The sequence below is a fragment of the Ursus arctos genome, unplaced genomic scaffold, assembly GCF_023065955.2.
Source record: "Ursus arctos isolate Adak ecotype North America unplaced genomic scaffold, UrsArc2.0 scaffold_9, whole genome shotgun sequence".
Taxonomy (NCBI): domain Eukaryota; kingdom Metazoa; phylum Chordata; class Mammalia; order Carnivora; family Ursidae; genus Ursus; species Ursus arctos.
Genome location: NW_026623111.1, coordinates 36,751,390 through 36,764,841, shown reverse-complemented (window position 1 = coordinate 36,764,841; position 13,452 = coordinate 36,751,390). Strand labels below are relative to the sequence as shown.

General features: G+C 33.7%; 1 protein-coding gene across 3 annotated transcripts in view; it reads left to right on the top strand.

The window, feature by feature from the left end:
• Window positions 1-5,762, top strand: part of GABRA2 (gamma-aminobutyric acid type A receptor subunit alpha2) — a 113,500-nt gene extending 107,738 nt beyond the window's left edge. For all 3 annotated transcript variants that reach the window (XM_026508830.3, XM_026508829.3, XM_026508828.3), the window contains one exon: window positions 5,466-5,762. In XM_026508830.3, the coding sequence (XP_026364615.2) occupies window positions 5,466-5,762 (297 nt within the window). The remainder of the gene's footprint in view (window positions 1-5,465) is intronic.
• Window positions 5,763-13,452: the final 7,690 nt, after the last annotated feature.

The window sequence follows — 13,452 nt, the reverse complement described above, 5'->3', positions numbered from 1 at the left end:
CATGTGATTATTATTTTTATTTAGATCCCAGGTCACTTTGCTAATAGATGGCTATATTTTAGATAGAGCATTTGCTCAAGTTTTTAACACATTATTTTATCTAACACTCTAAGGTTGCTGAGATTAGTTTGCCCCATGGTGTAAGACATTTTAATTTCTATAATCAGGAATTTTCTAGTCTTGAAATCTTAAATATATATTCAGACATCCTAATGAAGTAATTAACTCAGAATATTCTGAATCCTATAAAATTGTTTAAAAAATAGAAAATTTAATTAGTATGGGCTATATTTCGTTTTCATTCCACTTCAGAAACAGCATCAACAAATTCTATAGCAGCATATTTTACTCTTTTCCCCAAATAATGTGTAAAAATACATAATTTACCTATTTTGTGTTTGGCCATATTTTCCCCCTTCCCACTTATATGAGTCTCAATTATAGCAACACAACTTTCACAAACATGTGGAATGGTAAATTTGAGGACTTTCAAGATAATTACATAGCAGAATTGTAGGACATACTATGGGAATCTAGTTTTTATGAATCTAACAAATGCCTACTCTACAAAATACTTGTTTTATATATGATATATTTTCTAAATATATATTTTTTTGTCACAGTAATCATTCTCATACATATAATTCACTGTAAAGTAAACATTTTGTGAACCTTTTCTGTGTCAGGAACTATGCTAGGAGCTCTGCTTTGCACAGTTTTTGCTTTCAAGGAGCTTACAATCAGTGGAAGAAAAAAATAAGTGAAAAAAGTATACGTGCCATTATTGAGACAAACACTAGGGCATTATGGAAGCACATGGAAGGAGTACTTACTGCAATAAGAAGTGATTTTCAGCTGAGTCAGTATAAAGTGGATCTGAGTAGGGGGTCGGTGTGGGTTGGTTATCAGTTCCTGGCTCAATTGTGGTATCATTTACAGATTAGGGAATGTAGGAAGGTGTACAGAATTAGGTTGGGAGTAAAAGTAACCTGAGTTCATTTCTGGATATTTTATGTTGTAATTACTTATGGCATGTGTAGATAGAGAAGTCTAGTGAAACGTAATGGGTAAGAATTCTGGTGAGAGGTATTATGTCAGTCATCCTTGAATTGGTAACAAAAACCTTAGGCGTTACTTAAAATTAATAGAAAATAGCAGTGTCCATTGGCTTTCATTTCCCCCATTTTCCTTCTGTTTGGTTTCATTCTTCACATTTAATATTGTTTTCTTTACTTACACTTTCTGACTTATATGAAGTGGCCTACCTAAGAGACTTAAAGCAGAAATACAGAATGATAAAATTAGACTATGGGAAATTAGGTAGTGTGAACTATCAGAGCTTGCCTAATTCTCAAAAGAAACAAAAACTTTATATAGGGATATGAACATAAAAAAAAAATCACCTTGTGGCAGTTAGTACTGGTTTGAAAGTTGATGCAACAATAGAGTTCATTGCACTATTTCTCTTCAAGGCTCTGAGGGTCTGAGTGTAAGGTAAGGGTCACATTGAGTAAAGTAACATTAGTCTGGAAGGGTCAAAATCATTGGCCCAAGCACTCAGCCTGCTGATGGTCTGCCTTAATCAGAGGCTTGCATGATACTCAAGGAGGATTTATAACATATGATATCAATTTGGTTCTTTTTAATAGAAGTTAGTAATGAATAGGGCAAGGTAATATCTTCTAGTAATGGCCTAGTGTCTGAATATTTTTTAATACTATCACTAGCACATCTATGTCTTACAAAGAACAGTAATAGAATATATTGTGTGGACTTCTCTGTGTACTCTGCTTTAGCAGATCTAAGAACTGTATGTCAGCTATGAAGTCAATAGGATTTTTTCTCTATATACATGATATTAGTAATTTTAAATAGATAGGAACAATTTGCTTTTCTGTAGATTTGTGACAATTACTTTCAAAAGGGGAGTTATTTTATCCTTTAAAACAAGACTTTGTAAGATCTGAGCCAGAAAGGCTTCACTGGGCTATGTCTAGGAATTGAGAAGGTTTAGCACCAGTGAGGGTGCCCTGTGTTTCATTTAATGAATTGGTAAGAAATTACAGGTGTCCACCACTGGGTTTTGACTAAAGATAGTACTCATGACTGTTGCACTTTTGCTTGCTGTTGGTTCTGAAAATAATCAAGTTTCCAAGTTCCAAGAGGGCATTTGAAGTCAAGCCATCATCTTGTCAGGTACTGAGCTTGCCTCTGAAGTTTATACTTATATTCAGAGATTGAAGCCATACTTTGGGCAACGAAGAAAAAAATATCATGAAATTTTGTTCTTTGTAGTTTAAGTCAATAAAAGTTTCAAACATACGTGAAAATTATTTTGAACACTGCTTATTATAGCATTCACAGAATTGGGATAAAAAAAACCCCACCAACATACAAACATGCAGGGGTGATATTTGGCTGGTACATACGGGCACAGCCCTCTGGGTATTTACAGGTGATACTTGTTCAGATTAGTTAGAGTACCTGTTCTGATTTGTTAGTGCGTCTGCTTCAGAGTTTGTTAAATAATTTTAGCATCACCTGTGGGTTTATATACAATCGAAGGTTATTTGTGTCGGGCAGGAAGGGAGTTGGTAAGAGTCAGTACAGAGTTTCTATGCATAGACTCCTCTTGTAACAAAGGACATTTGCATTTATGTTTCTTTGTCAAAATGTTTGGGACCTACACCATAAATCTTGACTTAACTTAAATGTCCCTCTTCCAAGACACCTTTTTTGAGTTCTTCCATGCAATGTTTATGTCTTCTTCCAAAGATATAAAGTATATTATCTATATATCTTATAAGTCAGCAATCATTGTTTAGCTTGTAATAGAGTTATAACTGTTACTACTCTCAACTAAGAGATTGTGCTTTTCAATGTGGTTTGAATATTCATCTATTCATTTAATTCTCACAGCAGCTCATTGTGGCTTTGGTATAATTATCCCCCTTTTTTCTTACTAGAAGCTGAAGCAGGGAGAGGTTAAGGAACATTCCCAAAGTCCAAATTCTAAGTGCAATTCGATATTATTTTAAATGATATTTAGGTAGAATTGAAATAATGGTAATATAAACATTACATGTTACATACTTTATGGTTTAAGGAGTCTTTTTAGAAGATCCACCTAGTGATATAAACTTCACTTGGAAAAATTTAAGAAAAAGTGTACTCGCAGGTTTCAAATAGCTTCCTCAAAAAGAAAGCCACACAGTATGATGTTTAAGCAGAGGTTTAGAAATCACACACATCTGAGTTTGTGCGCTTTTTCAGCCCCTTAGTAGACAGGAGACCTGCTTATGTCATGAAAGCTCTTTAGCCTCCATTTTAGAATTTGTAACATAAGGTTAACAATAGAACTTACCTCCTATCCAGTAGTGAAGTTTTTTATAAATGACACCCTCAGGCTTAACACTCACCCTGACACATCGTAGTGCTTAAAATGTATTAGCTATATCTGGCTATCAGTTATGTACTTGGGGATGACCCTCCATTTGTAACATGGGAACTGCATGTGTCATTACAGAAGAAAAGCTGTTTTATAGCTTTCATAACGGTAGGCCCTCAGCTCCTTTCCTTCTATACTTCAGCCAGATCTGGAAAAATGCGTCATCAGCAAGGGAAAGAAGAGAGGGAGAAACCCAATGCCAGTGAAGGACAGGAAATCCAGGCTTGTTTTCAGATCCTCCTGGGCTTTCAGAGGCCCTTTCTTATCTCATTTTGCCTGGACATTTTGAGAATTCTTTTTATTTTATTTTATTTTATTTTATTTTATTTTATTTTATTTTATTTTAATTATGTTCAATTAGAATTCTTAATTGAAAATAACTGATATTTGAAATTCTGTTCTAGGCCACTTGGTCCTCTAAATCTGTTGATTTACACTCTTCACAATTTTGGATAATTCATAGCCGGTTCAATTTTGTTTGCATTTAGATAACTAAGAAGACACTTAGTATAGAAATGCAGGTAAATATTATTTATGTTTTCAAGTTCATTAATTCAGCTGCATATTATATGCCTAGCTGGTGGAAAGCATCATGCTAAGTGTTCAGTTGATAATGGTAAACAAGACAGAAGTAGCACCAGGCTTTATTGAACTTCGATTCTAATGAGAAAGGAAGATGTCAGTCAAATAATTACACAACTAAAGAAAGAATTTATACATTTTGAAAAATGCCATGATTGGGGCACCTGGGTTGGCACAGCGGTTAAGCGTCTGCCTTCGGCTCAGGGCGTGATCCCAGCGTTCTGGGATCGAGCCCCACATCAGGCTCCTCCGCTATGAGCCTGCTTCTTCCTCTCCCACTCCCCCTGCTTGTGTTCCCTCTCTCACTGGCTGTCTCTGTCTCTGTCAAATAAATAAATAAAATCTTTTAAAAAAAAAAAAAAGAAAAGAAAAATGCCATGATGGAAGTAATCTGAATACTGTGGAGAGTGCAGATGGCCAAAAAGATTGCACTAGATGGAGTGGTGAGGAAGGTCTTTTTGAGGACCAACACTAAGCCAAGACCAAAGTATGAGAGGGGATTGATGACATGAAAAACAGGATGGAGGGAAGGCATTCCAGGCTAGGAAGTAGCATGGCAAAAGGCATCAAACAAAGAAGTATTCTTGAAAACTGAAATTATTTCATGGGATTGGTATATAATTAATGAAGTAAAGAAGCCATGGTAAGAACTACTGATTTTATTCTCAATTCCATGAGATAGTATTTAAGAGATTTAAGCTGAGGAGTGACATGATCCCATTGATGTCTTAAAAAAAAATCCCTGTGGCTGTAGTGTGTCTAATGATTGGACAAGGTCAAGTGAAGCTGGGAGAGCACAAAGCATGTTGTTTGGTCCAGGCAGAAGATAATTGTGAGTCAGATTTGAGTGGGTGGGGATTATGAGGAGAAACAGGTTATGGATGAGCTAGGCAAAAAAGGGAAGTTTGTATTTTATCTTTGTTCCATATTTTTAATATTTATTTCACTGCCAACTGTATATGCTTAGTTTCCTATCATATGAGTAAAGCGTTTGACAAGGAAGAGAGAAATCCTATTTTCTAGTTAAAGACGTTAAATTTCTTTCCTCAGAACTTGAGGTCATACATTGTAGATGATCATTCTTGTTAAAATATTTCTACATTTCATTTATTCATTCTATCATCGATTCAACAAATATTTGAATAACTTATAAGAGTCAAAATTTTGCATCATTTATTAAATGTGTGGTTTTGATTATTTGTTTTCCATGTAAACAACAACAAAAAATGGTTCTCCGGGAAAATGGTATCATTGATTTTACTGTGGGGCTTTCCTCATGGTTTCAGGACTCCTTTTATTTATTTACTAAATTTCATCTTTATAATGGATAATGATGTTTATCAAGATACTTTTCTTCGTAATTTGAACTGGAGTTTGGAAAATGTTAAGTGGCAGACTCAACCCACATTCTGTTAATTCTTGTATTTTTCAATAGAAAAAAGAAAAGGCCTCTGTCATGATACAGAACAATGCTTATGCGGTGGCTGTTGCCAATTATGCCCCGAATCTTTCAAAAGACCCAGTTCTCTCTACCATCTCCAAGAGCGCAACCACGCCAGAACCCAATAAGAAGCCGGAAAACAAGCCAGCGGAAGCCAAGAAAACCTTCAACAGTGTTAGCAAAATTGACAGAATGTCTAGAATAGTTTTCCCAGTTTTGTTTGGTACATTTAATTTAGTTTACTGGGCTACGTATTTAAACAGAGAACCTGTATTAGGGGTCAGTCCTTGAATCTAGACACAAGTTATCTTTGGGATGTATAGCAACATAGAACTTTGTTTGTTTTGCTATGTACAGTCTGACTAATAACTGCTAATTTGTGAACCAACATGTACAGTGTGTATCTAGCTCTAGAGCTCACCAGTAGACCTCTAACGGAGACACGCATTTGCTCACTCGTGGAACTGCAGGCAGAAAGCACCCCCTACCCAAAGAGCCATTGCCTTTTTTAAAGATTTACTCTAGGAACTCGTTTAAAGTGGGTTTCATGTGACCTGATCTGTTTCCTACTAGTGATGAAAATGGGGATCCTATACCACACTTGATGAACTCTTTTGATTTAGGTCTTAAATAGGACTCTTTTTTACTGTTGCCTAACTATAACGTAAGATAACACTGTCATTCCAGACAAATTCTTCTAAATCACAGAACCTCCTATCTGCGACATCAGTTCCCTTCATGAGTGCTCAGAATCCCTGCTAGTGTAATTGGAAGCTTAGCACACATCCGAAGAAAACTAGAGATCTGAAATCAGCTTTTAATTACTCTGTATAGTATCTATAGCAACATATTACCGCATGACAAGTTCAAATAATTACAAGTCACTCCTGACAGGATGTTAATTATGCCTAGAATTTAATAACTATCAGAATGTCATGGTCATTACATTTTAGCATCAGAGTTTATTGGGGAGTAATAATTGAAATCCTATAGATTATTTTAATCATTGGAAACTACCTTAAATTAAAAAAAAAAAAAAGACAAATGTGTCTTACTCTTTCCAGGTATGTGTTGTATTGAAATTGATCAGCTAAATTTTCTTGGTGCTGGAGACTGGAAAAAAGCATCCAGTTTGGCTGCTGTGGAGCAACATTCATATTGGATTAGAAAATTGTGCCAAAAACTCCCACCGATGAGAATTTATAGGTGTCCCAGAGTATAGATGAGCACTTACATGATTCTCTTCTTTCCTGTTTACTGCAAATTCTGCCTTAAGGCTTCTTGTCATCAGGACTCAGAAGCCACTAATTACAATGGAAAGGGCAGTTCGTTGGCACATTTTTCTGTCTTGAAGCAGCGCTTTCAGATAAGAATTAATGTAAATCTGCTTTTGTAAATTGAAACTTTAAATTTCACTGACTCAAATTTACAACAGCTTTATATACCAGAAGAGGTTTTGGTAAGAGTTGAACCTTTTTAAACAGAAACTTTAAAGCATCACCAACAGATTGTGGATTAGTTCACCTGCACACACGCAGACACACACACACACATTAACTAAATTACACACACACACACACAAATAGCTAAATTAGAAACCACAGTTTTCAATTTTATATAATTACTAATGATTAATGGGCAAAATTCATTTTTCTTCTAATATTTAAAATATACTCTCTATGCCCCTGAAATGTGTTAATAGAAGTTAACAATTGTGTCTCATGCCTAGATTTAGCATTTTTGGCAAACCCAAAATCCTTTTGACTCACATCCACATTAGCAGTTATTAGTTGACTTTTACTAATAGATACACCTTTATGATGGTGTTTTTGTAGAAACATAAGTAGTCAAATAGTGGCATTTCTTGCAGTTTTGTACAGTATTTCAGTATAGTGCATAAATAAGTATGTTCATAAAATCAAATAAAAGGAGTATCTTATGGAAATAAGCAAAATCACAACAAAAATTGCTATTCCTTTGCCTCGTTTAATTTTTTTTCATCTTCTTTGTTTTAGTGTGATTCTATTATGTGCTTTGCATGACTGTATTAATACCAAGGTCACAAATGCATCTTATTAACAGAATTTGCCATGAAGACAGCTTTGACATTAAAAATTCCCTCACAAAAGGTAATCCATAATTCTTAATAAAATTGTTACATCAGCTAATAAATGTAGTTCTTTAATTCCCTTCCAATAACAGCTCCTTTGTCATCTAAATAGTTTTAACGTATGCACTTTGTTCATACATTGAAATGGAAGCGATCCTATTTTCCTACACATTTAAATGTAACCTAGATCTTCGGTAGAGCTTAGGAAAGTGTACAAGAGACTAAGAAAGTGCACCATGCTTGAGGGCAAGCAGTAAAAATGCTTTGTAGGGTAGGCATTATTAGACACTCTAAAAATACTGTTCTTGTAAGTTCTGCATTTCCCCCTTCATGTCTGACTATAAATTATAAATTTATAAATATGTACATATGTAAAAAATAGTTGTAAATAGCAGTTTCTCTGTGACAGCAGAAAAGACTCATCTTTACCTTTGACAAAGGGCTGCACCTACATTGATGGCACAAGTTTTATTAACATTTATGGTAGATTGGCCAGAACAGTTATTCTTATTGTTGTCCTTATTTTTAGTTTTAATTGCCAAAACCTTATTTGAGCTTAATAACATCCCAACAGTTCAGATTTTCTGATAATGTAGATCAGGATTTTCTATTATTTCTCTACGTTGCTATATTTTTTTTAATGCACTTCTTAATCTTTTAAGGTTTAGATAAATCAAAGGGAGCTTTTGGTCTTGCCGGAGAGAGGGAGGATGTTCCATCGAAAATGATTTTAAATTATAGAACTATAGTGATTACAGTCATTCTCCCTTCCAGAAACCATTGTAAAGTTGCAAAATAAAAGTGACATGAATTTATTAAAATGAGACCAATTTTTCAGGAAATACATTTTTAATATACTAACAGAAGTCTCTTTGGCCCATAATATGATGCCTATTTTATGCAGTTGTACATTGACAAAAAGAGCTATGGTCTGTAAAAAATGTAGATAACAACCTGTGCATATACAGAGATAGAGTCTCATTATTGTAGAGCTGCTGCTCTGATTTAGCTAATATTTATTCAACAGATATTTTTTTACCTCCTACTATGTGCCATACCGTGGGGATGGTGTTAATAACACTCATATCACACTCACAGAATTTATTTGAAAATTAAAGTGCACCTTCTTCTAAAGACTTAAGATCAAAGGCTAAATGGAACATGTGAATTAATTTAGCACTAAGAGTTGTTCTAATGAGCTATAAGTTCATGAGTGTGTTAAGGTAGTGGCTGTTTTGTTTTTTCCTCCTATTCATGTTCCTATTTCTTTAATACAAAAATGGAACAAATATAACCATTTTGTAATGATTTTAAACGTCAGTGATTTTTAAAATGCCAATGTTACTGTTTAGCAATCTTCAGGGATCTCTCGAATTTATCTCAGGTTTGGATAAGTGATCCCCTTGAGTGACATTTCCAATTTTTTTCTTATATATTTCATAGTTTATTTTAAAAGAGCACAGATGCTGTTATTTCACTCATATTTTTCTTTGTGTATACATATATATGTGTGTGTATATATGCATATACACATATGTATATGATGAAATCCAATATTTAATTATGATGTGGTTCTTTTTATATTCCTGGCTAAGGGAACTGAATTCTGCCATGGTATCATAGATTCTAGATGGGCGTCAAAGCTCTGTGGATTCTGTCACTAATGTACTTTGGCGTGGCCTGTCATCATTTCAATGGGAGGACAAGGGAAGTAAGTCAAGTCGCCTTCAGCAAAGTCATAGTTCTTCAGCATCTATTAAGATTTTTTCCAAATGCTCCATTCTTGATGCCTCAGACAATGCCTGTGAAACACTGAAATGTTTATTATTTAACTTGAAATCTGAGACCATATTAATAGGCTTATTAATATTAATAGGTTTACCAAACACCAAACTGTATAGGTTGTTCCTGTCGTCAGTCTTCTGACATTCTCACAGGCATCTGCATATTTTTGAAGCAACTTGCAAAATTTTTTCTTATAAAAAGATTCAGAATTTCAAGGGAATCTAGCTGACCCATTGCTACCCTGTAGTGCATTTATTAACTTTTTAAAGAAATTTAAATTCAATTAATTAACATCTAGTGTATTATTAGTTGCAGAGGTACAGTTCAGTGATTCGTCAGTTGCATATAACACCCAGTGCTCATTGCATCAAGTGCCCTCTTTAATGCCCATCACCTAGTTACCCCATCCCCTCACTCTCCTCCCCTCCAGCGACCCTCAGTTTCCTATGATTAAGAGTCTCTTATGGTTTGTCTCCCTCTCTGATTTCATCTTGTTTTATATTTCCCTTCCTTCCCCACGATCCTGTTTTGTTTCTTAAGTTCCACATATGAGTGAAATCATATAATTGTCTTTCTCTGATTGACTTATTTCACTCAGCATAGAGCCCTCCAGTTCCATCCAGTTGTTGCAAATGGCAAGATTTAAATAAAAAGATTCAGAATTTCAAGGGAATCAAGCTGACCCATTGCTACCTTGTAGTGAACTTATTTTTCTTTTAATTGAGGTTTCATGGGCACCTTGGGTTTTCCTCTTATTAATTCACAGTATATAGAAGCATACCATTTAAACTGAGGAGGGCTGTGGTTAATTTTAATATCCATGCTTGGAAACCAGAGACACTGTATCAAAATTACTCATAACAGTATGGACAAGACAAGGTATAATCTTTTTTCTTTATTGAATTCATGCTTTAAAAGATGAAATTCAGTATTTAATGACATTTTTAATATTAATAATCTTTTGTAACCAGCATTTATATAAAAGATACTAATATTTTCCATTGGTGTAATCACTCATATTTTCATCAAATTCAAAAACAAATTTAGGACAGGGAAAGAAATATCAAAGACAAAAACCCACTAGAGAAAAATGAGGCTGTTGCTAATTAAACCTACTGAAGCATTTTCCTTTTTTACTCCCAAGAAAAGGGAGAAATTAAGTATGCATAAGTGTATACAGAAATGTTTAACAGTTATGATTCCATCATGGTAAGCATCATGATTAAAATACTAAAATAGATGAAATTCATGTGAAGGCATGCGGGAAAGGTAATCAAAAAATTATTCAAAATCTATTTCTTATAAGAATTTTGTATCATGTTTTTTCTTGAAAATTCTTAATCGTTCAACATATTTATACCACTGTTTTCAACTTTATTTAACTGAAATATTCTATATTTGTCAGTATATATGAAGAACATCTTCTCATATACATAATTACATACCCCACTTTAAATCACTTTCTCTATGTTGTAGTTAATACATAACATCAGTTAATATTGCCAGCAAGGAAAAACAACCAATAGATGTTTCAGTGTATAGTTCCCAAAGAACCCTTAATAAGTTCTTAGCTTTGATTAGAAGTGTGTGTATATGTGAGTGTGTGTGTATGTATGTGTGTGTGTGTATGTGTGTATTTCCAGGTATGAAAGAACATTTTGAGAAATTCAGACAATTTTATGAAATCTAAACAATTTATTTTATTAATGGGTCCAATCTCAAATGTAGCTCTTATTAACTAGCAATTAACTTAGTCAATAGAATTGTTTTTCAATAGATCCAGAAACTTATTAGTTGAAATTTAGTCTTGAGCCATACATATGGTTAGAAATATCCTTCCTGTAATGTTGTAAACATCTTTCTGATGTATTTCTAGTTGGCTCAAATGATTTCACAATTCTGCTTGTAAGGCAGGATACGAAAATATTTGAATTCCAAATTTGTAAATGGAGATTTGTGAAAGGTTTCATTAAATTAAATATCTGGTTGATCATAGGCAAATGCCTGGTCATCTATATTCATTACTGATCAGTTTCATACCTTTTTGAATTGAAATGGTTCAGAGTTTATTCTTATAGAGAGCTCATCGCATGCTAGTCGATATTCTAAGCCCTTCACATAGAGTACCTCACTCAGTCCTCACAACAACCGGAAATCACTGTGTGATTCTTGAACTTCTGGAAGTTTAGAATTTCTATATAGTACACCGACATGCTAGTCTAACACATATTTTAGACAAAGAAAAAAAAAGCTGTATTTTTCTTTGCTTTAATTCAAATATATATTCATACCTTTTGGGGGGGCGTCAATCCATTGAAAAGTCCACCATCTGCTTTTCTATATGACAAAACCAAGCAAACACTGAACTATAAAGCAACCAAGAACCCATTTTTGTGAAACTAGTGATTCACAAACATTGGTTACAATTTAGTTTCTAGGAGTATGTTGTGTTTTTCTTTTTTGAACCATAGGTAATGATAATGTATAAAAATGCTTAAAATTGGTTAAGCACACTCTTTATTTTGTTTTCTTCTTTCTTTCTCCCCCCTCCCTCAGTTTTGTTAGGGGTCAGAGAGGTTTTGTTTTATTTGCCATATTGTTGGTTTCATGACATTTAAACTCATTGGATTTTAAGGATTATGTATTGACTTCATCTGTTTGTTGCAAGTTACTATTTATAGAAAGAAGTCTAAACTGACCCCAGATACACGCCAGAGTTGGGATTGTTAGTGTTGAAATAGCTCAGTTGGTGTGAAAATTTCAGTTTTTCATGCTTCGTTTTAGAAGACTTACTTTACCATAACATGCTGTCAAATTCCAGCCTATATTATTGTATAAATATGAGTACTTCTCACAAAGTTGGGAAGCAAAACAAAGGATTTAGATATAGAATTACTTTAGAAATAATGGCTGATAGATTCGTTCCCATTTATTTATTTCAAAAATATTCAACATAGTAGTTTAAATATTTGGCTGTGTTTTAAACTCTGCATAATGTGTGAAGAAGTTTAATGTGTAATTAGAATGGCTTAAATGAAACTAAACTTTGAGCCACAATTTTTATGAATTAAACTTTACCATCCATGGATAAGTCCTCGATTACTTATTGATCTTAGGTGCCTGCTCCATAATTGATTTCGAGTTTGTTGGTATCCGATTTTTTTCAAGCTTCTTCTGAGCAGATACAAATTCAGGTTTTGCTGTGCTCTAAAACGAGGAATGTGACCTTCCATGAAATATTCCCTTTCGAGTTGACATGCATGAAAATTTACGAAAGCTTCATATTTGTTGCTAAATTTGGAAAAAAACAACAACCCAGAAAGGAATGAAATGTTTTCCCCTTGCTACACATTAATAATAAAATTACATGCATAGAGAATGCATGATACAGCTCCAACACTAAACTTTGAATATTCACATTAGGTGAAATTTGAAATTTTCTGGGTGACAATATAATTGTATGGTAGGTTTTCTCATTTGAGAAAATCATTTGAGAGCTAATAATATTTGTAATTTGTGACCTTGTTGTAATTGGGAAAAGTCACTATTTTTCACATATGTAAGATAATTTGACCTTTATTGAATGTGTCATTATGCTTGCTGTTTAAAAAAAAATACTAATCAATCACATGCAAATTAATGCTAAACATTATCTTTTTGTACTTATTAAAATTAATTTAAATATATTTGATCTGAAAATTGCGTTTTTTGTACTCTGGTCGTTCATACATGTTTGCTTACAAGAATTTATTGTAAATGTGACTTTTTTACTTTGGGATATAACAGTGATATTTTGTAATAGCAATTCTAAATGTTGTTAATTTCTTAAATTTCTTTTTAAAATGAAAAGTTATGGGGTGACAAGGAAAGTAGAAACCTACCCTGAAATTTTAGGGGGGGGGGTTCATGAAGTGCTAACGTCGATTCATTTAACATGTTAAGAAAGTGGTGGTACAGAAAACAACTTCACCCAGAAAACTGGCTGCCTTCTATCATAAAAAGTTCACATTTACATGAAAGCATTCAATAAAATAAATAAGTTTTTTTTTTTTTAGACAAACTCAAGCTCATCATTCTGTTTATAAA